At 40.9% G+C, this 25,952-nt stretch overlaps 1 protein-coding gene across 6 annotated transcripts in view; it reads right to left on the bottom strand.

The window, feature by feature from the left end:
- The window catches only part of METAP1D (methionyl aminopeptidase type 1D, mitochondrial), a 74,653-nt gene that overhangs the window by 25,438 nt on the left and 23,263 nt on the right, over window positions 1–25,952 (bottom strand). For 5 of the 6 annotated variants that reach the window (XM_073305840.1, XM_073305839.1, XM_073305838.1 and 2 more), the window contains one exon: window positions 1,795–1,964. The exons of the other annotated variant lie outside the window; for it this stretch is intronic. In XM_073305840.1, the coding sequence (XP_073161941.1) occupies window positions 1,795–1,964 (170 nt within the window). The remainder of the gene's footprint in view (window positions 1–1,794; window positions 1,965–25,952) is intronic. 6 annotated transcript variants of the gene reach the window in all.

Raw genomic sequence — 25,952 nt, 5'->3', positions numbered from 1 at the left:
AAGTGTCATAGGATCTTTAATGATCCCAAGCCATCAGGACTTTAGGTTTACATCTCATTCAAACACACAGCACCCCCAGCAGCACAGAACCTGTTCACACCATACTAGGACATTAATTTATTTCTAAATCGGAGGGAAAAATCCCACCTCCTGAATTACCAGCTCCATGCCCTGCAGCACTCTGAGTTTTCCCTTGGAGAACACTCATCCAATAACTGCCTAGACCTGACACTGTTTAGCTTGTGAGATATGATGAGATAGCAGCTCAAGATGGTATAGCTGCAGACATTTATGTCTACCTTTTCTCACCATTTCTCCTTTCCTACAAAAATCTGTAAAATTCATATGCCATTTTTAATATAAATATTATTTCTGCGATATTCTGCAGAAAAAATGCTCTTTCCCCCCAATAATATATATTCCTGTAATAAGTTTCCCTCATTATTTAGGTATTTCCTAAATTATTCTTATATCCTAGTTAAATTGTAATTCTGTAGGCAGATGAAAAATGAACAGATTATTAAAGATGAGCATTGCAACCTGTGAAGATTAGTTTTCAGCATGACAGTTTATTTTTTGTATTCATCCTGAAAGAAATATCTACAAGTGCTACAACAATTTTTCTAATCTTTGAAAATATACAGGGTCTTGATCCTATATTCATTGTGTATCCAAAGCTTCTATAATGTTTTAGGCTTAAGAACTCTATAGTAAGCATCCTCAATTTTTACTATCACCTTAGGAAAATGTAAATATTTTATATTTTGTGCTAGAAATCTACTTTCTTATAAAAGAAATAAAAAACTACTTATAAACATCACTATAAAAATATTATCCAAAATTATTTTCATTAAATAAAGGGTATGAAACAGCCAGAGTACATACTACAATTAAAGCAGAAACAGGGAAAGGGCAATAGCACACCTGTTAGAACAGCTCTAAATAAAGTCATAATGGATTCAAAAGCAGACAAAAAATGTATTTTCCAAAAAAACAACATTTAGTCAATGACAGAAAAGGTTAGTTCATAAGTTACATAGCAGGGCAGCTGGCTGACATTTTGATGTATGCTTTCATCTAAGCCTGAAATCACCGAATCACCAAAACTGCAGGAGGATGTAAATGTTTGAGACTTAATGTGTTAGAAATTTACATTGAAAGGGCAATATTTTGCCCTCAGATGAGCATGTGCATCTCATGTTGACTTCAGCTGGAACTATCTGCTTCTATCAGAGGTGCTGCTAGACCACTGTGGACCCTAAGCAGGAATATTTTTCCACCTCCCTTATCTCCTTCACCCACTCCCTAAAAATACTAATTGCATTATTTTCGCAAACCAAAAAATACACCAACACAACACATACTAATACACTGGTTAAAAACTCCATATGAAATTAGAGGCATGGTATTTTGGGGGTAAAACTAAATCAGGGACCTCTAAGCTGCCTGGCATGCTACACAATTGCTGCGTATGCCTAATGCCACCACTGCCTGTAGCCAAAGGGGTTTGGATCTAAAAGTGTTAAATGTTATAAGGTGATCAGTTACAGTAACAAACATAATATATGAAGAACTGCCAGTTTTAAACTCCCTAATGGCGTATTTACACCACTCTGTTTAGCATGGCAGGGAGCTGAAAACTTCTCACACCACTGTTCCTATTTCAAATCCCAAATCAAGTAACAAGACCATGATTCAAACTCCCAGCTGTCAGAGGATGAATGTACTTCATCACTCGTGCAGTCAATCTTTATACTGACTGGAAAAAGGATCAGATAATAGAAATTACAGTACCTTAGGAACTGGGTGAGCTAGAGAAACTATAGCCGGCCGAACTATACTATAAGCAGTATTTCTTTGTCTCTGGAAAAAGAAATATCTTCTTTGTTGACTGCATGACTGCTTGTGTAAGCAGATATGATTGACCGGTGAAGAGAAAACTCCACGGCAGTGAGTCACACACCCTGTGAATAGAAATGTTTTTTTTTTAAAATGGTTCAAGAAGTCGTTTTATTACTACCAAATTACTAAGTGGTGACTATGCCAAAGAAAAAACCCTAGATAAAAAAGATAATCAGATTGTATACAATAGCAAGTTCCAGTTCACTAATTTAATTATGATTTTGCTAACGTATTTATTACTTATCTGTAGTTTTATATAAATCTACATAATGAAAAAAGTGTGTTAACATTTAGAAGCACTGAGAACAAAACCACATATCAAAGCCTTATCTAGCAAAATACTGGATCTATTTTGGTGCGATGTATGAGAAAGTTGTGTAAATCCCCAGAGCATCAAGAGTAGAATTGACCTTATAATAGGGCCCTGTTCTCAATGACTTGAATTACTAGTCTGGACAGGCCAACCCTTGGGGCAACAGTAAAACAAGGGACAGTATCTAGAAGTCAAGGGAGAGAAAAGGATGTAGAGATGATAGTACATACAATTTTTCCATTTGTGTTTTGGTTTGGATTGTGTCTGTATCAGAGTAACCAACAGGCTGGTTCAGTGTACTTTGCCATTAAACTTTCAATAACTCATACAAGAATGTTTGGAAGCATTATGGAGTAAATTTCACATAATAAATTAATTGATCTTGAAAGGTGTCATATATACACGAATACACTAGCAACATTGATGTGGCAGAGAACCAACACAGACAATGACTCCTCAATAAAGGGGCAGTGTTTTTTGTTTTGTTTTTTAAACCTGAGCTAACTATTCCAGTTAGATTCAGAAAAATTAGTGATGGAAAATCTCTTGAATCATCTAGTTTAACTCGTCGTCAATGCACCATTTCCCCCTACTACACATTTCCTATTGTATTGTGTAATCTAGTTTTAAATGTCCCAATTAAAATTCTTTATATTTCTTAGAAAATACCCGTTTCTTCCATATCAGGGATGCATGTTCTACCTCCCCTCCAAATATGCTTATTGTGACCAATGCATGGAAGTTTCACTCTACATTTATGTTTGGCTTCTTAGATAGCCTTTGTCAAGGTTCCTTCCCCACTCTGAACTCCAGGGTACAGATGTGGGGACCTGCATGAAAAACCCCCTAAGCTTATTTTTACCAGCTTAGGTTAAAACTTCAAGGTACAAACTATTTTACCTTTTGCCCCTGGACTTTATTGCTGCCACCACCAAGCGTCTAACAAATACATAACAGGGAAAGAGCCTGCTTGGAAACGGCTTCCCCCGCCCCCACAATCCTCCCAAACCCTGCACCCCCTTTCCTGGGGAAGGCTTGATAAAAATCCTCACCAATATGCATCGATGAACACAGACCCAAACCCTTGGATCTTAAGAACAATGAAAAAGCAATCAGGTTCTTAAAAGAAGAATTTTAATTGAAGAAAAAGAATCACCTCTATAAAATCAGGATGGTAAATACCTTACAGGGTAATCAGATTCAAAACATAGAGAATCCCTTTAGGCAAAACCTTAAGTTACAAAAAGACACAAAAACAGGGATACACATTCCATTCAGCACAACTTATTTTATCAGCCATTTAAACAAAACAGAATCTAACTAGATTGCTTATTAGCCCTTCACAGGAGTTCTGACCTGCATTCCTGCTCTGGTCCCAACAAAAGTAACATACAGACAGAGAGAACCCTTTGTTTCCCCCCCACACACTCCAGCTTTGAAAGTATCTTGTCTCATAGAATCATAGAATCATAGAATATCAGGGTTGGAAGGGACCCCAGAAGGTCATCTAGTCCAACCCCCTGCTCAAAGCAGGACCAATTCCCAGTTAAATCATCCCAGCCAAGGCTTTGTCAAGCCTGACCTTAAAAACCTCTAAGGAAGGAGATTCTACCACCTCCCTAGGTAACGCATTCCAGTGTTTCACCAACCTCATAGTGAAAAAGTTTTTCCTAATATCCAATCTAAACCTCCCCCACTGCAACTTGAGACCATTACTCCTCGTTCTGTCATCTGCTACCATTGAGAACAGTCTAGAGCCATCCTCTTTGGAACCCCCTTTCAGGTAGTTGAAAGCAGCTATCAAATCCCCCCTCATTCTTCTCTTCTGCAGACTAAACAATCCCAGCTCCCTCAGCCTCTCCTCATAAGTCATGTGTTCTAGACCCCTAATAATTTTTGTTGCCCTTCGCTGGACTCTCTCCAATTTATCCACATCCTTCTTGTAGTGTGGGGCCCAAAACTGGACACAGTACTCCAGATGAGGCCTCACCAATGTCGAATAGAGGGGAACGATCACGTCCCTCGATCTGCTCGCTATGCCCGTACTTATACATCCCAAAATGCCATTGGCCTTCTTGGCAACAAGGGCACACTGCTGACTCATATCCAGCTTCTCATCCACTGTCACCCCTAGGTCCTTTTCCGCAGAACTGCTGTCTAGCCATTCGGTCCCTAGTCTGTAGCGGTGCATTGGATTCTTCCGTCCTAAGTGCAGGACCCTGCACTTATCCTTATTGAACCTCATCAGATTTCTTTTGGCCCAATCCTCCAATTTGTCTAGGTCCTTCTGTATCCTATCCCTCCCCTCCAGCGTATCTACCACTCCTCCCAGTTTAGTACCATCCGCAAATTTGCTGAGAGTGCAATCTACACCATCCTCCAGATCATTTATGAAGATATTGAACAAAACCGGCCCCAGGACCGACCCCTGGGGCACTCCACTTGACACCGGCTGCCAACTAGACATGGAGCCATTGATCACTACCCGTTGAGCCCGACAATCTAGCCAGCTTTCTACCCACCTTATAGTGCATTCATCCAGCCCATACTTCCTTAACTTGCTGACAAGAATACTGTGGGAGACCGTGTCAAAAGCTTTGCTAAAGTCAAGAAACAATACATCCACTGCTTTCCCTTCATCCACAGAACCAGTAATCTCATCAAAAAAGGCGATTAGATTAGTCAGGCATGACCTTCCCTTGGTGAATCCATGCTGGCTGTTCCTGATCACTTTCCTCTCATGCAAGTGCTTCAGGATTGATTCTTTGAGGACCTGCTCCATGATTTTTCCAGGGACTGAGGTGAGGCTGACTGGCCTGTAGTTCCCAGGATCTTCCTTCTTCCCTTTTTTAAAGATTGGCACTACATTAGCCTTTTTCCAGTCATCCGGGACTTCCCCCATTCGCCACGAGTTTTCAAAGATAAGTCTCCTCATTGGTCATTTTGGTCAGGTGCCAGCGAGGTTATCTTTAGCTTCTTAACCCCTTACAGGTGAAAGGGTTTTCTCCTCTGGCCAGGAGGGATTTAAAGGTGGTTAGCTTTCCCTTTATATTTATGACAGCCTTTTTACAGTGTTCCATGGTCTATGTAAAGTACAGGAGTAGTAGGACACTCTTTCAGGAGCCCAAAAGTATAGAACAAATGGAATTATTGAATAAGCTCCGCCACAGAAGGACTTTTAATGATATTTTCATATTTTGACAAGTGACAAGGTTAATGAATATTGTTCATATCTTTATAGCACCCTGAAGCGGTGCAGAGGCCCCATACATTACTGTTTAGATCTCCCACAGGGGTACAGGGTAAAGTAAAGAAGTAGCGATGGGGGCTGAAAGTTCAAATCAGGCTCTCAGACGAAAGCCAGGGAATTCTGTGAAAGTTGTTCCGCAATAGTTAAAGAGCATAGAGGGGCCTCTAAGGAGGCAGAGCTTCACAGTTTTTAGATGGCTGGGTTGTATCCCCAGCTGGGTTCATTCTGTTTGCTTTTTTGTTTATGTAAAATCCTTTTTTTTTTTTTTTTTTTTTGAGCTGTGTACCTTGGATTCCAAGAATGGTACCTAAGAGAGAAAAACGTGCTGGTTTTTCTCTCTTACTTGCTGGACCATTTAACCCAGCCTACCAGCTGACACACAGCATTCATCCCCAAAGAGCCAAACACACAACTCAGTGGCCCAACTTGCATCAGTTTTCAGTGGCACTAAGTGCAGAGTCTGCAGAAGCAGCAACATTTAGGTTATCAGAAGTAGCAGCAATGAGTCTACTGTGTGTGATCAGTGTGATCAGACCACAATAAGACAGTTCTTCTACAGAGTGTAATGAAGGTATCTTGCTCTTAGTACAAATAGAGGCCCTTTCTGTGCAGTTTTATACAAACGTAATAATTTTCCAATCCATTTAAAATCCACCCTCATTGATGTGGTCAGCTAGAGTCCACTCAGATATCAGGATGTGAATGTGCATTTCAGATGCTCTCCTTCATGAATGGCATGCTGCCAATGCACGTGTCCTGCCACATAGAAGTTTAATTGGGGAAAAAAGATGCAAGTGCACTTGTTAATTATTTGACAATAGAACTCTAAACGTTACAAATGCATGCTCTGAAATACACCGGACCCTCGCTAGAACGCGGGATTTGGGATCCATGCCAAGTACCGCGTTATAGCAGGGACCACGATAAAATGAAATTACTGTATACAGTAAATGTCACATCCAGAAAATAAACTCCTACTTGAAGGAAACAAACAAGAAAAAAAAGTGTTGCTTTACTAGAGATTTAAAGTAGACATTATAATAAACTAGTCTAGTTTTTCTTAAAAAAGTCGGTGAGTTGCTTTTGCTTCTTGCTGCTGTGCTGCTTCCGCTTAGCAAACTGCAAAATACTACGTAGCTGCATAATTTTTATAGGCTCAACGTCTTGCATCTCAAACCATCTTAAAGCAGTCTCTAAGCCAGCTACGGTCGCAGCTGACGTTGGAACTATGTCCACTTCATCTTCCTCTTCTTCTTCTTCTTCCACAGTGAAGGCCAGTTCTTCATCTTCTGGAATGTTGTTTGGTCGTACTGCCTGAAGAATTTGGTCATCCGTTAGACTTTCAGCAACGGGACAAAATTCTTCTGCTTCATCGTCACCTCTTATCCAGGACTTGTTATTTTATGGCAGAACAGTTACCCCGAGCCCGGACAGTTGCTGGCACAGCTCCTGCATCCACTCCATGTCTGTTCTTCCAACTTCCTCCTCCGTAAATCCCTTGAAGTCAAATTCCTCGTCAGACTGTGATTTGCTTTCTTAATTTTCTTCCAGGAGCGGGTGGCCAAACAACTCTCTTGGTCCCACCATCCAACAGTGGTTTACCATTTCAGCGCGTACTAAATTCCAGGAATTGCCGCCAATGTAAAAGAAGTCTTTTATAGTCAACTTCTTCAGAAAAACAGTGACAGGCAACTCGCTTTCTATCATTTGTCGTACCAAGTTCCTTCGATAGTGCTGCTTAAAAATGGCGATAACACCTTGATCAAGCGGCTGAATTTTGGAAGTCATGTTTTTAGGTAAGTATTCAACCCGTATTTTACCTTCACGGGTTCTGAGTTTTTTGGCCAGAGGATGCGCTGGACAGTTGTCTAGCAAAAGAACGGCCTTTTCATCTAAGCTTTTTGCCCGCAAATGCTTTCACACAGAAGGGAAAATTCGGTGAAGAACCATTGTTCAAAAATTTCTCTTGTCATCCAGGAATTTTTGGAGTTCTTGTATGAAAATGGCAGGAAATTCACATTTACGTGATGAAAGCACTGAGGCATGCGAGACGTTCCAATGCACAATGGTTTTACTTTATGCTTGCCTGTTGCATTCACACAAAACAATAAAGTAAGGCAATCTTTTGTCCGTTTATATCCTTCTTTCTTACGTTCACCTGTTCTGACAGCCAGGGTTTTATCGGGCAACACTTTATAATAAATTCCTGTTTCGTCTGCATTGTAAACCTGTTCCTCCGAGTAACCCTCTGCCCATAAAATTTCCCTCAACTTCTCAGGGTACGATTGTGCATCATCGTCGTCAGCAGAGCGTTTTTCTCCCGAAACTGCAATCTGAGAGATTCCATGTCTTTTCTGAAATCACCACAGCCAATCCGAACTCACCTTAAAATTGCTGAATTCACCATGAAGTTCCCGGTTGAATTTTTCCGCTTCCATGGCTATAAGCGGACCAGAGATCGGAATGCCTTTCTGCTGTTCTTGCACGAACCACGTGTCCACCGCAGAACCAAGATCGGCATCATTCGCTAAACAGGCTCATTTTCTTTGAAGACCATGCTCTTCATCCAGGTTATAAATGTAAGTTCTGAGCTTGTCAGCATCCTTTAGCCATCCACGAAAGGTGGACTCGTTAATGCCAATACCACGGCTAATCTTTACCTGGGTTTTGCCATTTCTAAGTCGTTCGATAGTGTCCAATTTCTCCTGCACCGAGTAAGCCTTCCTTTTCCCCAACATTTTTGACATCTTTCTAAAGATAAATACAGTACTGTACCTGTAAATTTTTATTACATTACATTTGCATGGCGTTATAGGCCTACAGCAATCGTCATAAGGCTTGTCTACACTACCACGCGGGGTCAATCTAAGATACGCAACTTCAGCTACGTGAATAGCTGACGCTCTCCCGGCAACTGCACTTGCGCTCCTCGTTCTGGTAGCATACTAGAGTCAACAGGAGAGTGCTCAGCGGTTGATTTATCACGTCTACACTCAAAAAAATTGTACTGTAATTACATTTGGGATCCATGGCTGCGACCGCATTATATCTGAATTTGTGTTATATAGACGCACATTCTAGTGAGGGTCCAGTATACATCAAATCAATTTATATTTACTGGTGCACTCCTATCAGCTACCCCAAAATCAAAGGGATACCTCTTTATTTAGAGTGAAAATTTTACCTCTGTCCCATAAAAGCCATACTATAGGTGTTGTTACAAGGTAACAGGATAATAAGGTACTGTACTGTGTTGTTATTCCACTAACTATTCATTACAAACCAGAAATTTGTTTTACTTGCACTGGTGAAATGCATAAACCAAATGAATGCCATTAGATCATCACAAGAGCCCTAAAATAAATTGGTAAGAAATACAAAAATAGGATAACGAAACCTTTATTTAAAGGAATAAATATAATATTAAAATATTTTCTTCTAAGATTTCTTTAAAAAAAATAGAATGGCATTACAAAAATAATGCACAGTGTTTGTTTAGGGGAGAAAATATCTAGTTACTGTCACCATGCTTCCTTTACAAAGAATGCATTTTTAATGTCTCTACAACTACTCTTAATTTTTAAGCTTCCCTATTCACAGCTAATTTGATACACCAACATCATCAATCACTAGACACAAGAACAACTGGCTGTGTTCCATAACTCTTGTCCGCAGACTCCCAGAGCCGCTGACACACATGGAGGCTGCTGTCTGTCAGAGTCCTGTTTACTTCTATTATTCTACAGTTCGCAGTGCATTTTCCTTGTTAAGCTGTTTTGGGCCATAAGTGTGTATATTAATTCTTATAAGATATAATTTTATAAATGTAGAGTTTATGATGTTTCCTGTGGGAATTATAAACATCTGGGAGATATCAGAGTGAGAAAGCAGTAGCCTTGTAACACACAGATCATCATAGCAAGGGTGTAATGTTGACTATTTACAGGGTTTCTTTTTCCCCCCTAACACTAAATCTGTGTTATTTGCCATGAATAACAGAATATTTACTATCAGCTGCAATAAGGAGACTTATTACCAGTGTTACAAAAAAAAAAAAAAAAAATCACATCAACAGTTTGTGCTGAGCACAGAAAATTATAGACAACTGCTTCTTTTACTCCATGGTGAATCACACTGTGCAGCTTGTATGTATGTCTTTGGAAGCTGCTGGATCCCCCAGCATATCTTCCATGCTTTAATTTGTATTAATAATATAAATATGCACAAATATGTGAGTTATTGCAATTTACCATATGAAATTATCTTTTATGGAAATTACATTTGATTTTCTTTTAACTGATTCAGCCAGAAAGGTTGAATACAGAAATCAAGAATGATGATGGGAGGGAAGCATTTTAAGTGACTAATTTTGCAGCACAATGTGCCCCATATTTATTAGCCTTTTACTCCAGGTCTATTTTAATTGTTATCTGTTCATGCATGCTATACCATATAATGAAATTCTCCCATCTCACCCACTGAGTAGTGAAGTTTTTTTTATATGTACCTCTATTAATGACCCTTAATTAAGTTGATTTTAGTAATTTAAATGTAATTTTTCTTCTGGTCAACAAGTATTTTTAAGGGAGAGGTCAGGAATGAACTGTTAAATGACTGCTTTTAAAATGTTTCTTATTTAATAGTAGAAAGAATAAATGCTGTATGTTTCAATGACTGTGGCCTACCAACATCAAAACCATAAGTCTACATTATTCAACAGATTTGAGTAACAATACTCTCACGTCATTAAGTTCTTTAATACTCGTTTAGTCAAGATTTCAAATGTACCAATTAAGAAGCAGAAAAATTACTACAGCATAAGCTTCAGTCTGATTCTACTGTACAATAACTAAAACGTACCTTTAAAAAGATAGACACTATAAAACATATATATTTTAGGAGTACTTGTGGCACCTTTGAGACTAACAAATTTATTTAAGCATAAGCTTTCATGAGCTACAGCATCCGATGAAGTGAGCTGTAGCTCACGAAAGCTTATGCTCAAATAAATTGGTTAGTCTCTAAGGTGCCACAAGTCCTCCTTTTCTTTTTGCAGATACAGACTAACACGGCTGCTACTCTGAAATACATATTTTAGAATCTTTTCAACTATTACAATGATCAGTAGACTACAGAAGCGTACCAGCAAAAATATTTATGGGGTATCAGAATTAACATCCAACTGATTTAACAAATATAGGCAATTAATTCTTGGTGAAGTGAGCCTTGCATAACTCAAAATAATTAGCAAGTACCAACATCAAAACCAGTGTTTTGCTATCCTATTTTCAAATATTGGGCATTAGTTCATCTGAATTCAAAATGGAGTTTGGTGATTTACATGAAATATACACGTGTAAAAAATGTAAGTAAAAAATGAGCATTTAAAATTTTTTATTTGCTCTATCAGATAATTTTAACCTTGATACATAATTATGCTGCTTCTGCCAGTTTTGATTTTTAAAAGAAAGGAATGATGTTTGAAGTGGCTGATTTAATAAGCACCATAGCTAACAGCACCTGGACTTCAACCAGCGTAACTAGAGTAAGAGTACACAATTTTTTATTGTTAATTACAAAATGTTTAGATACAAATTTTCAATGACCCTATCTAAAATACTGGAGTTACGTTCCAACTTTTTTTGGCAGATCTTTCGTGGCACAGGTTATTGTAATAAAAATTTATTCACACAACACTGATTTTGTAATGCCTGTGTTACAGAGGTGCACATGTGCTTCAAAAATAAAATGCGAAAGATTAAAGGTTCTTTCCAACTCTATGTAACCTGTACAACAGAAGAGCAACTCACATTTCACAAGCAATAACCTGTGCATTTGCTGAAGAAAAGAACAACACAGAAGAATGCCTCAGGCAGAAGTTGAAACTGATTGGGCAAAGTAGAAGAACAAGAGCCCTTGAAACTAAACAAAAGCAAATTCATTCTGTTGACAGATGTTGATTACATCAAAGCAATGAAGGACTTTTTTATTTAACAAATATCTCTGCATTATCTGTACATGAGAGATGTAACATGTCTTAATCAACATAATCTAACGTAATAATTTTTAAATTCAGTAAAAATATATTGTAATGAGGTCTTAACTACAGGCTTCTGTAAACAACAGTGTATTCACATGGTCGCGTCTCCATACCCGTGCTGGTAACGCCACCATCAGTCCCTTACTGCCAGGGGTTAACTGCTCTGGCAGCCAAATAAAATACAGAGAGAGCCGTATAATTATGGAGACAGTCAAAGGGCAGGCTCTATTTTGAAATCTATTTGCACAGACAAGGTCTCCCAATTTGGCTTACAGGAAACTAGCTGGTAAAGGGAGTCTCCTTTTCTCCAGATGCTTTCCACACTTTTCCCCCACATCAAGAAATCATGGATATGGACACCATACACCACTGTTTCCTGGGTTACAGGCCTGTGTGTCATTACAGGAAGAAGACCAAATCCATAAAACAAGCTTGTGAGAAGTATTTTCCTCTAATTGACAATATCAGGAAAAAGCAAAGCATAAAAAGACTACTGAAAATGTTAATCTAGCAGCAGTTCTACACAAGATTTAGCCAGAGCTGACAATAAGGTGTTGACAAGGAAAAAATAAAAATGCATGATAAGCATGTCTGTGTTTTAAACAACATGCCTGGGAGAAACATAACATTCATCAGCATAGATATGCCTTTGGTCACAATTAACAATATATTAGTATAAATCTCTACAATTATGTGGTTCTGACTGTGCAAAATATTGGCAAAATATTGACCTAAGGCCAAGGTCCTTAAGTACATAATGCTAAAACAGAATTTATTTTTATTCAATTATTGAAATGAAATAGAAATTTATGACAGAAGTTGGTTATTAAATACTGTAACTAGAAGTCTTCCTGTCCGACTTACTCAGACCCAATGAAGTTGTCCTGTTTCTATCAAAATCAATAGCAAAACTCTCACTGACTCCAATGGTGCAGGATGAAGCCCCAAACCTGGCATCACTGGGATTCCTCAAAGGCATGAGGCAAGTTGGATATTGTCTTTAGGGCCCAATACTACTCCCCACAAATTCGAAGTTTTGCCAGTGACTTCATTGGGAGCAGGAGTAGACCTTCTTTGACAATATTTGAATTTGTAAAGTATTATATTAAAATTCACTTCGCATTTTCACAAATATTGACACTGCTTATTATTTCTTTATATATCTTCCATATTCACATTAAGATAATTCAATACTATCTTTTCTAAGATAATACAGTTCTTGTAATTCTTCACTGAGCCCAAACCTAAAGCCAATAGAATAGATATCTTAGAAGTAGGTAAACTGGGAAACTATGAAGAATCAGAACCTCTTCCATGTACAGGAAGGATGACGGCCCGAGGGTACTCCAGCCCAATAATAACAACATTCAAGTACTAGCACCCAGGTCATGACAAGCCATGACCCTTCCCCATTGCTCTTTCAGGAAGTTGGCTCTGTGCCACACTTTATCAATAGCAATTAATAGTGTGTAACAAGTAAAGAGAAAGAGAAAAACTTCTAATTTTACATGTTACAAACCAATAGCCTTACAACAAAAATCCCCAGATCTTCAACTGGTGATGATTCCCTGAGCAGCTGTACCAAAAAAAGTCACATCAAAAAGCCAGTAAGATAAGTTAAATTTACTGCTTCACTAAGAAAATTCTGGTATTGTCAGAGCATATTGCCACTACATACTAGGGTTTAGGAAACACAAAACCAATAATTGAGTATAACTATGTCTGAGTATTACAACCCGGGCTCATTCATTCATTCATACCCCAAAGGAACTTCATTGTCCATTAAAGTGTGACTAGATTCCATATGTTTCTATTATTAAAAGCAGGATTCTTAACATTTCTGCAACACACAGACAGGCAGCTTCTTTGACAAAGAAATACTTTATCTTCCCTGTTGGGATAACTGGGTTTATTAAGATTGTACATTCTAGTGAGGTTCTAAGAAAACAACAGAAGTAATCTTACATCCAAATTTTTCTGTCTCCAACATAACAACATAAACAGAAAACAAAAGGCGAATGTTGTTTACAGCAGTAACAGCAGCAAAATGAAACAAGTCAGATCCCAAAGCCTGGGCAAGGCAATATTAAGAGTTTCACACACAGTTAATTCCAAGGAAATATAAGCCCCGAATCAGCACAACACATCTGGCAAATTTCAACTTTTCTAACTAACAAATGAACCATTCCCATTAACTTACTACATTCCTGTTAAGATGAAGAAAATAAATGAATTCATCTTAAAATGCACAAATTAGAACCAGAAACATATTTGCTCAGGCTTGCACATTGAAATACATCTTAAGAATGGTTTCTAAGAATTTTATAAACATAAAGTTTAGTCCAGCTTGAAAGAATAGCTGATATATTAACTACTTTGCTTTTCTCAAGGAACTGATCATTGTTTGGCTTAAGTATTTAACTTTAAATAAAACAAAATACCCAAGCCCAGTTCTGATTAAAATAATAAATGATTCAAAAAATCACACACACCCTCAACACATACACAGTATAGAATCTCATTGTTAAAAAGCACACAGCCACAGCTGTAACATCTATTGAATTCTACTGTTATAAAATAATTTCAGATAGTATATGGAACACAACTGTTTTTCAAATAACACATTTATGTCCAGTATACTGTATCACTATTCTGATATACTATTAAATGTTATGGTGCTAAAAAAAATAAATCTTGCTATAAACTCCTTGTTTCCCATTGAACTTCACAAACCTATATCCGTATCCTCACAAAAATGCTTTACACATCATTTCTTTCATTGTGCAAAACCATGACAAAGATTGATAAAATAAGAGCATAAGTTTGCATAGAAATTTTGTGGACTATCATGATAATTATCTGAATATTCTCTATGTAGTCCCTCTAAGCTGAAGTAGTGAGAGTTTGTAGTTGGTAATCTTTTCCCCAAATAAAAGATACCACCCACTAGAGTAATGTGTCATCATACTAATGTAGCTCCACATTTCTGCAGTTGAATCTCTGAGGAGTTAAAACAAAAGGATTCTTGAATCACAAGCCAGTGTTATCTCAACAATGAAGATAAGTATAAATTATGTTAGCAATTTCTTCAGATAGAAATCTTTCAATAAAATACTTATAATTTTACTCTTGTTTGGAAATAATGACATATAACCACAGGTGTTTCCAGCTCTATGTCAAGTTTTGTTAATTATCTGTATTATCTTGTTTTATAAGCAGCGGCTGCAAGCATCTAAAAACACAATTTATATATTATAGGGGTTAGTCCCCCATTGAGAGACTTTACAAATGTAAGTTACATACATCCATCCCTCAGCACATCTATGATGGAGAACAGACTTTAGGATATTTGTCATTTCACTACCAAAACTATTATTAATGTCACCAGCTTATAAACTAGGAGTCTGATTCTGCACTCCTTACTCAGGCAAAGCTTCCACTAAAGTCAATGAGAGTTCTGCCTGAGTAAATATTGCAAGGTTGGGCCATTACACTCTATAACCTATTCTTCCAAATATATGAGCAAATGTAATATTTTGCAGGATTACAAAGTTATGTTGGTGAGGGTTGGGAGGCAAGCTCTTATTTTGTTATAGGAAGATACACTGTGTAACAAAGATGTCCCAATCAAGAGCTCACTGTAGCTAAAACTTGGTAGCTTTATCACAGTATTTATTTTTCTACCAACTATTCATTAAAATGCACTATTATATCACTGCGTAACTACAGCGTTTATTCATAAATGTGACATTTGATTCACTGAGCGAATCTGAATTATAGGATTACAGATCCTGTTTAGAAGAGTGTAATAAATATTTTGTTTGTTGTTGTTGTTTTTAAATAGAACACCCTACCTTCTTGCTTAAAATATACAAAGATCTCCTTAGCATAAAAGTGCCTGTTTATCAAACAGTGATACAGGAAGAAGTTGTTTACATTTTCAGCACAACCAACATACATCATTTATGACAAAAAAAACCCAAGCACTCAATAAGAAATGCTCAATCACTGTCAATCAGACACACTAAAATATACATAAACCAAAGCATGCAGTGTGAACTGTATTAGATTCAAACTGAACACAGAATTACTAATATAACAAACAAAAAACAAATAATTATAAGTGACTCATAGACCTATTTGCACATCTCACAAAACTGTTGAAAAGGTGGATAACCACAGAAACCTTTTGACAGCCTAAATTAAATATTTTAAAATTTATATTCATTTTAAAATGCTGGAAATGACGTCTCTATCTAATTAAATTAATATTTTTTCAAAAGCCTCAACTCACCTTTGTTTCCTAACTAGTGCTCAAAATGACTTTCCAACTCAATTACTAATAATTTGCCATTTAAATTTGATTTTACTCAAATAAAAAAACAATTTAGTATCATTGTGCTATAAAGCACTTCAATATATTTTAGTCCTGCACATTAATATTTCTAACTTCCTTCTTTAATGTTTGAAAGTAAATAATAAAACGATACAAAACAAATACTCTGATTTTAGTGCTTTATTACAAAATTGTGTTTTGACATATAGACTTTTTTAAACTGCACACTTGCAAAAAAAAAAAAAAGACTACACAAATTAACTGTTATAGCTGAAATGCTAATAGCCTTTTCAATTTATAGTTCTTTCTCACTGACAATTACAATTTGCATGGCTTAATATTTAATACTGTGATTAGTACTAATGTCCTATATTATACTTCATAATCTAAATGAGTAAAATATTATTTTGTAGTTCACTGGGTCCTATACTTAAGATGTAATGTTCGGTGTGTATTTCATTATGCAGATGAGCAATGGATGTTGTCTGACATGATTTAAATGGGTCAACAGTATTTTCCTATTCACATTAATCATTTAGACAGCTAGAAGAAAAATGCTTTGAAAACTAAACTAGAAAATCTGTTTTACCACTGATACTTACCACTAGTTGGTTTAACAACAGTACAGATGTGCTGTGTGAGACCAGGACTGTAGAAATCAGACAGAAGTCTGACTCTGCTGTTCTTGCTCAGGAAAAACTGCCATTGAAGTTAATGGGACAAATTCACTCTTGGCATAAGTGCATTCAACTCTGCTGAGTTCAAAGGAGTTGTGCCCATTTGTGTCAGAAGTGAATTTGGCACAAAGGATGTTTTACGCGAATACAGATTGCAGAAAAACTCCCATTGAAGTAAATGGGAGCAGGATCAGGCCATTTATTAGCAATTGTTCCCGAGCGCATGAAGACCACAGGCTCTATTCTCAAACTATGTAACCATAATCTAAGGCCAATTTTGATATATGGCAAATTGCAAGGAAAATTGTAATTTATAAATAATGTAGTATGCCTGTGCAAAGGGAAGACTTTCCACTAAGTGCTAGGGGAAGTGCATAAGTACAAAACAAGGTGGAAATAGATGGGAACAGGAGGATAAGGTACGAAACACTAGTTTCAGCCATTCAGTGAATGAAGAATTTACAACATTTAAAAAAACTGAAAGAACAAGCCAGTTTCCCCAGCATGCAAACTGCATTACATGACGGAAAGTGCGCACAGAGCCAGAGACAACATATTTGGTCTCATCACTGTGTAACAGCATTATCTGAAAATCCTGCTGTTAAGAGGAGATGATCCTGCTGATATAAAATGGGTTTTTACTGACACTCTGTTGCAGCTGGCTCTTTATTCCACCTGGATATAAAGGAAAGGGGAGACCAAGATCTAGTGTGTGGGCTGAGCAGTCCTTTTTGAGGAACCCTAGAAGCAACCACACATAAGGAGAAAGCTTGGACTGCATTATATATTTTTTTCAAATTCGTTAGGTGAATAAAGCCAAACCCTAGGATGGAGATAAATTTTGAGTCATTGAAACTTGTATGGCCTATGTTTTGAGCAGTCTGGGAGAAGCCACCTACTCACACTAGGGTTATAATTTATACAAGAGTTAAGCTGGTCTTATACATTTTCACTAATAGTAGACACAAATCATTTTTATTCTTGGGGGCTGCAGGGTGAGACTTATGCTGGTTTTCATTTTCTGGTCCATGTTTTCAGAGCACATTTTATGGCCACGAATCTGATGCTGCATGAGTCTAACTAGTGGATCACCCCTTTCTAAAAGGCAATCAAAGTACAGGCGTCTGGGCTGATTTTTTTTTAGATCAATTAGTAATCTTTGCTACCACTGACAAGGTGGCATTGAGTCATCTGTGGACGCCAGGTGGGATACATCAAAGTGTTTTGGTTCTTTCTTATCATCTTGTTGGCAACTGTTCATCTACTCAAAGGGCTCTTGCCTGGAGAGGTATGTGCTGTGACCTTATCCTGTTCAAACATATATGAGGCAACTGGGGGAGCCCGTTTTGTGCTGCAATGCCATCAATATACAGGTGACATACAGCTCTACCTTTCCCCCCCCCGCACAAAATGGGGAAGTAATGCAGTCTCTTTGTTTTCCCAATGCCTAATAGATGATGGGGCTTGAATCAGGGTAAGGGCACATCTACACTACAAACCAGGGCTTTGGAGTGGAGCCCAGAGCTGGAGCACAGAGCAGCTCCGGAGCAGTAGGTTTTTGCCTGGAGCTGGAGCAGAGCCAGAGCACAGCTCCAAAGCCCTGCTACAAACTGAAGTCAACTTCAGTTAAGTGGACATCCAGTGGCCGCCGTAATTAATTCAGTTGTGTGTCCACACCACAATTCTTGTGTCGATGGAGTGTGTCATCAGTTGCATCGATGCAGAGAGCCAGTGCTTAATTTTTGCCTGGGCTGATGAGGGCTGAGCTCCAGCACCTCCAGGCTTGCTGCATCAGTAAGGCCCTTCATTTTCAGTTTTTATTTTATTTAATTTTTCCCAGGAATTCATCACTATTTATTACCGCAACAACAAAAACAGGTGAAAATCAGTGCAAAAAACTATTAATAATTTTTCTAGGTAAATACTGGGGTTTATTTTGGTGGACGGAAAGACAGGGGGAAAAAGTATTCAGTAGATTAATGCTATGAGTTCCATTCATCAATGTGGCTCGCTACAGAACTCAAACCTCTAAGTTTAAGAAAACAATATATCTCTAATCCCCAAATAAAACTTCTCATTTAAATAAACAGTGTACTGTTTTAGTCTTAGACCTATTAGCCTATAAATATTTACATTTAATAATTGGGCAATACCGTTTGCAGCACATACATTCAACTTCATCCTTTTCTCCTGGTTTTTGTTTTTTTTAAACTTTCGAATACTTCGGTGTGTTCTGAAACGTATTCTGATATAGATTTTCCTTTTCTTCCCACTTTAGTGTGTCAAATCTTTAAACCATTATCTGCTAACAGCTTGAAATCACAGTTGCCAACTTTCATGTGGTAAATAAGCACCCTGACTTTCACAATAAGCGAAAAATCAAGCTAATCTCATTTCAAAACAAGGTCAAAACAAGCCAATCCCTAAGAACCCCAACACTCTATGTGACTAGATCCCCCTGGTGTGCAGTCTGAGACTGTGGTGCACCTGCTGTGCCCCCCGACTCTATCCCCCCCTTGCCCCTGTTTGCTGGAACCCAATCAAAAAAAAGAAGCAACAAGCCACAACCAGGGTCTCAAACACGCGGCCCGTGGGGCTATTTTCTGCAGCCTACAAGGTCCCCGCGGCCCTCCCGCTCCCCCAGCGTTTACCTAAAGAGGCTCCGGCCCAGCATGCACCGGGGACAGGGCAGGCTCCCTCCCTGCCTACTCTGCTCCCACACTGCTCCGGAAAGTGGCCAGGACCTGGAGGAAGGGCGGGGGGCACAGGGGTCTGTGTGTTGCCCTGGCCGCGCCTCCAGGTACCTGCCCCGAAGCTCCCATTGACTGGGAACAGGGAATGGGAGCTTCGGGGAAGGGGTTAGAATGGGGGCAGGGAAGTGGTGGGAAGAGGCGGGGCAGGGGCGGGGCCTCATGGAAGGGGTGGAGTGTGGGTGGGGCAGGGGCAGCGGGTGGGGGGTGGTGGTCAGTGGTGCGGCCCTCGGGCCAATGTACTAGTTCTCATGTGGCCTTCGTGGTCATTTGAATTTGAGACCCCTGAGCTACAACAAGCAACAAGCTACAAGCCAAAAACTAACCAACAAGCAACTCCCAAGCCAATTAAGCCAAAAAAAAAAAAAGCCCAATTTCTGCGTTTTTTTCGTGGGTTTGGCATGTATGCTTGAAATGTGTACGTGGTGGGTGTGAGATTCATCAATATGTACAGATGCGCATGCACTTCAGATCTAGAGTGCGTGCCTGTTTGTTTATTGCGTGCATGTTCTAGACTAATACATAGCTTTACTTCAACAGGCACATACACTTAGCCTTGGTCTACACTACGAGTTTAGGTCGAATTTAGCAGCGTTGAATTGATTTAACCCTGCACCCATCCACATGACGAAGCCATTTTTGTTGAGTTACAGGGCTCTTAAAATCGATTTCTGTTCTCCTCCCTGACGAGGGGATTAGCATTGAAATCGATATTGCCAGGTTGAATTTGGCGTAGTGTGGACGCAATTCAACGGTATTGGCCTCTGGGAGCTATCCCAGAGTGTTCCATTGTGACCGCTCTGGACAGTGCTCTCAACTCAGATGCACTAGCCAGGTACACAGGAAAAGAACCAGGAACTTTTGAATTTCATTTCCTGTTTGGCCAGTGTGGCGAGCTCATCAGCAGAGGTGACCATGCAGCCCCAGAATCGCAAAAGAGCTCCAGCATGGACCGAACGGGAGGTACTGGATCTGATCGCTGTATGGGGAGACGAATCCGTGCTATCAGAACTCCGTTCCAAAAGATGAAATGCCAAAATATTTGAAAAAAATCTCCAAGGGCATGATGGACAGAAGCTATAACAGGGACCCAGAGCAGTGCCACATGAAAATTAAGGAGTTCAGGCAAGCCTACCAAAAAACCAAAGAGGCAAACGGCTGCTCTGGGTCAGAGCCCCAGACATGCCGCTTCTGTGATGAGCTGCATGCAATTCTAGAGAGCGCCCCTACTACTACCCCACCCCTGTCCATGGACTCATGCAAGGGTGGAGTCTCACGCAACAGGGATGAGGATTTTGGGGACAAGGAAGATGATGATGAGGATACCACACAACAGGCAAGCGGAAAACCGTTCTCCCCGACAGCCAGGAACTGTTTATCACCCTGGAGCCAATACCCTTCCAAGGCGGGCTCCCAGACCATGAAACCGGAGAAGGCACCTCTGGAGAGTGTACCTTTGTAAATATAATACATGGTTTAAAAGCAAGTGTGATTTAATGATTAATTTGCCCTGAAGACTTGGGATGCATTTGCGGCCAGTACAGCTACTGGAAAAGTCTGTTAACGTGTCTGGGGATGGAGCAGAAATCTTCTGGGGAGATTCAGAGGTGGCCGTTCCTGCTCGGCTGTTTCCCTGTGGCTGAAAAGAAATCATCCCCGCTTTTAGCCACGCGGTGGCGGGGGCCCCGTTCACGCTCAGCTGTTCGCGTTTGGCTGGCAGGGATCTTCCCTGATACTAGTCACGCGGTGAGAGGAGGGGTGAAGCAATTATCCCAGAGAATTCGGGGGGCGGGGCAGTTGGGTTTGTACTGCACGTTAACCCGAAAACCGCAGCCCCTCCTTTTAAATGGCCAACCCAACAGGCTTTGCTTGTTATCGGAAATGAGTGCGCTGCTGTCTGAAACCATTCCCACATGTTATGAAGATTGAAGAAGCTGAAAGACTGTGGATTATCATGGCTGCCTGCAAACCAAATTCTGTTGCCTGGCCCTGCGTGTGTGATTTCTCACACCAAACCGGCAGGCCTTCAATATAAGAGGCAAAATGCAACCTTGTACCAAAAGCACATGTGCTATGTAATGTTAACCGCTTGGTTCACCGTGAGTCTACCCATTGTTCTCTAAAATGTGTCTTTTTAAATACTACTCTCCCTTTTTTTCCCCTCATGCAGCTGCAAATGTTTCAACACTCCCCCTATCATCTCCGTCCCAGAGGCTAGCACAGATAAGAAGGCAAAAAAAAAAACGCACTCGCGATAAAATGTTCTCTGAGCTCATGCAGTCCTCCCGCACTGAAAGAGCTCAACAGAACGCGTGGAGACAAACAATGGCAGAGTCCAGGAAAGCAGAAAATGAACGCGAGGACAGGAGGGACGAGCAAGATGAGAGGTTGTGGGAGCAAGAGGAGAGGTGGTGGCAGCGTGATGAGAGGAGGCAGGATGCAATGCTGAGGCTACTGGGGGATCAAACTGACATGCTCCAGCATCTGGTGGAGCTGCAAGAAAGACAGCAGGAGCACAGACTGCCGCTGCAGCCCGTGTAACCACCCGCCCTCCTCCTCAAGTTCCATAGCCTCCTCACCCAGACACCCAAGAATGCGGGGTGGGGGGCCCCTCTGGGCACCCAACCACTCCACCCCAGAGGACTGCCCAAGCAACAGAAGGCTCGCATTCAATAAGTTTTGAAATGCAGTGTGGCCTTGTCCTTCCCTCTTCCCCTCATCCACCACCCCACCCAGTGCTTCCCTCCTCCCCCACCCCTCCTGGCCTACCTTGGCAGTTATCCCCCTATTTGTGTGATGAATTAATAAAAAATGCACGATTTTGAAACAACAATGACTTTATTGCTTCTGCAAGTGGTGATCAAAGTGGGGAGGGCAGTTGGCTTACAGGGAAGTAGAGTGAACCAAGGGGGCGTGTTTTCATCACGGAGAAACAAACAGAACTGTCACACCGTAGCCTGGCCAGTCATGAAACTGGTTTTCAAAGCTTTTCTGATCCGCAGCACGCCCTGCTGTGCTCTTCTAATCGCCCTGGTGTCTGGCTGCGCGTAATCAGCGGCCAGGCGATTTGCCTCAACCTCCCACCCCACAATAAACGTCTCCCCCTTACTCTCACAGATATTGTGGAGCATACAGCAAGCAGCAATAACAATGGGAATATTGGTTTCGCTGAGGTCTAACCGAGTCAGTAAACTGCACCAGCGAGCTTTTAAACGTCCAAATGTACATTCTATCACCATTCTGCACTTGCTCAGCCTATAGTTGAACAGATCCTTACTACTGTCCAGGATGCCTGTGTATGGCTTCATGAGCCATGGCATTATGGTGTAGGCTGGGTCTCCAAGGATAACTATAGGCATTTCAACATCCCCAACATTATTTTCTGGTCTGGGAAGTAAGTTCCTTCCTGCAGCTGTTCAAACAGACCATAGCTCTTGAAGATGTGAGCATCATGTACCTTTCCCGGCCATCCCATGTTGATGTCGGTGAAACATCCCTTGTGATCCACCAGTGCTTGCAGCACCATTGAAAAGTACCCCTTGCGGTTTATGTACCGGCTGCCAAGGTGGTCCCGTCCCAAGATAGGGATATGCATTCCGTCTATCGCCCCACCAGTTAGGGAACCCCATTGCAGCAAAGCCATCTAGTATGACCTGCACATTTCCCAGAGTCATTACCCTTGATATCAGCAGCTCAGTGATTGCATTGGCTACTTGGATCACAGCAGCCCCCACTGTAGATTTGCCCACTCCAAATTGATTCCCGACTGACCGGTAGCAGTCTGGTGTTGCAAGCTTCCAGAAGACTATCGCCACTCACTTGTGAACTGTGTGGACTGATCTCATCTTGGTATTCTTGTGCTTCAGGGCAAGGGAAAGCAAGTCACAAAGTTCCATGAAAGTGCCCTTACGCATGCGAAAGTTTCTCAGCCACCGGGAATCATCACTGACCTGCAACAGTATGTGGTCCCACCAGTCTGTGCTTGTTTCCCGGGCCCAGAATTGGTGTTCCATTACATGAGCCTGCCCCATTGCCACCAGGATGTCCAAATTGCAAGGGCCCATACTTTGAGAGAAGTCTGTGTTCATGTCCTCATCACCACGCAGCCGTCGCCTCCTTGCTTGTTTTTGCAGGTTCTGGTTCTGCACATACTGCAGGATAATGAGAGAGGTGTTTACAATGCTCATAACTGCCGCGGTGATCTGAGCGGGCTCCATGCTTGCCGTGGTATGGAGTCTGCAGGAGAGCAGAGTTGCAGCAGAAGCAGTGGCTGACGATGGATGCCACGAGAATAGATATTTATAGAGAACGACGAGAGAACCTGCAAGGTGGATTCATGAGAGCAGGAGAGCAGAGTTGCAGTGGAAGCGGTGGATGACAACGGTTAGCACCTCACACATTTCCCGAGGAAGAACACATGTACCCGGAAGCCCATGACAGACAACATGGAGACATTTGCTAGTGAGACAAAAGCAGCAGAGTAGAGCTGCAGCAGAAGCAGTGGATGATGACGGTTAGCAGTCCGACTGCACCATCTGCTGAAAACAGTATGGCGTCTGCACGGAAAAAAAGGCATGAAACGATTGTCTGCCGTTACTTTCACGGAGGGAGGGGTGACTGACAACATGTACCCAAAACCACCCGCGACAATGTTTTTTCCCCCATCAGGCATTGGGAGCTTAACCCAGAATTCCAATGGGCAACAAGACTGCAGGAACTGTGGGATAGCTACCCACAGTGCAGTGCTCCATAAGTTGATGCTAGCCACGGTAGTGAGGATGCACTCCACTGACTTAATGCACTAAGTGGGGACATACGCAATCAACTGTATAAAATCGATTTCTAAAAATCAACTTCAATAATATCGACCTAATTTTGTAGTGTAGACTAATGTATTATCATAATACATATATCTCATGCAATGTATTGTATTTTCCTAATAACAGAAGTTATTTTTATATATTTGAATGATACAAAAGTTGGGTGAAAATCAGAAAAAAGCTGAACAACACTTTTTGTAAAACCTGTGAATGTTTTGGTAAAAATGGGTTTAAACTGAAAATGAAGGGGCTTTTGCATCAGTTATGAATGTAAAAAATCTGCTTGAGCCTCAGCACCTCTTTCATTACAAATTAGGCACTGCAGAGAGCAGCGCACTGTGGATAGCTCTTGCATGGCACAGCTTGCCACAAGGGTTTGGGGAAGGGCTTGGGAATGCCTCTTGGTACTAAAACATTCTCACAACTGCAACCCATAATATTTCATGCCTTTTTTCAACAGCCTGGCATAGCCACGCGTACACCATATCCCGAGAAGCGTGGACCCCGCTCAGCTGTGCACTCTAGTTCTGAGCATTACAAATACCACATGCTTTATCCTGCAGTATTCCCAGAGCTGGGAGAGGAGCAGCCACGCAGAATATGGCAATGTCCTTCAAGCAGCCCTGCTGGAAGCCACAGAACAAAACAATTCCTGGTTGCTGCTGGCAATCCCATAGCAGCCAAACATGGTTGAGCACCATTTTGGTCCCAAGAAACAAGCACTGACTGGTGGAATTGCATCATTATGCAGCTATGCAATTTTGATCAGTGGTTGCAGAACTTTCATATGCACAAGGCCACTTTCCAGGAACCGTGCGCGGAGCTCTCCCCAGCCCTGCAGCACAGTGACACTAAAATGAGATCTGCTCCGACAATGGAGAAGCGAGTGGCGATTGCTGTGTGGAAGTTTGCAATGCCAGACTGCTACCAGTCAGTGAGGAATCAATTTGGAGTTGGTAAATCCACTGTGGGGGCTATGATCCAAGTATGCAGAGCCATTAATTGCCTTTTGTTAAGGGTAGTGACTCTTGGCAACGTGCAGGACATACTGGATGGTTTTGCTGCAATGGGGTTCCCTAACTGCGGTGGGACAACATATGGCATGCATATGCCTATCTTGGCACCAGACCACCATGCCAAAGAGTACGTAAACAGCAAGGGATACTTTTCATCGGTGCTGCAAGTGCTGGTGGATCATATGGGGCGTTTTATTGACATCAACGTGGGATGGACAGGGAAGGTGCATGATGCCTGCATCTTTAAGACCACAGGTCTGTTTAAAAAGCTGCAAGCGGGGACTTTCTTTCTGGAATGCAAAATAACCACTGGTCACGTTGAAATCCCAACAGTGATCCTGGGAGACCCAGCCTATCTCTTGTTCCCATGACTCATGAAGCCATATACCAGCAGCCGGAACAGCAACAATAGGCTGAGCAAGTGCAGAATTGAATGTGCCTTTGACCAGGAAAGATCCTGTTAAAGGGTTGCTGGCGCCGTTTACTTACTAGGTTAGACCTCAGTGAAAGCAATATCCCCATGGTTATAGCTGCCTGCTCCATAATATCTGTGAGGCCACAGGTGAGAAGTTTCCACAGCGGTGGGGTGTGGCGGCGGATAGGCTGTCTAATTTTGAGTAGCCAGATACCAGCGGAATAAGAGTGCTCAGCATGGAGCACTGCAACTCAGAGAGGCTTTAAAAACCCGATTTAGTAATGACCAAGTACTGTGCACTGCTTCTTGAGTTGTGTCTTCCCATACTGTGAACCTTGCGGTGCCTACTGGGTTTCTGTCTCCAGCAAATCCCTTCTGTTGCCTCAGTTTCCCTGTACCTTCCCTTTCTCCCCTCCCTCTATTGTGTGAAGTA

Source organism: Lepidochelys kempii, chromosome 11 (genome assembly GCF_965140265.1).
Source record: "Lepidochelys kempii isolate rLepKem1 chromosome 11, rLepKem1.hap2, whole genome shotgun sequence".
NCBI classification, from domain to species: domain Eukaryota; kingdom Metazoa; phylum Chordata; order Testudines; family Cheloniidae; genus Lepidochelys; species Lepidochelys kempii.
The sequence above is the reverse complement of the archived record's forward strand: the minus strand, read 5'-3'. Positions and strand labels throughout refer to the sequence as shown.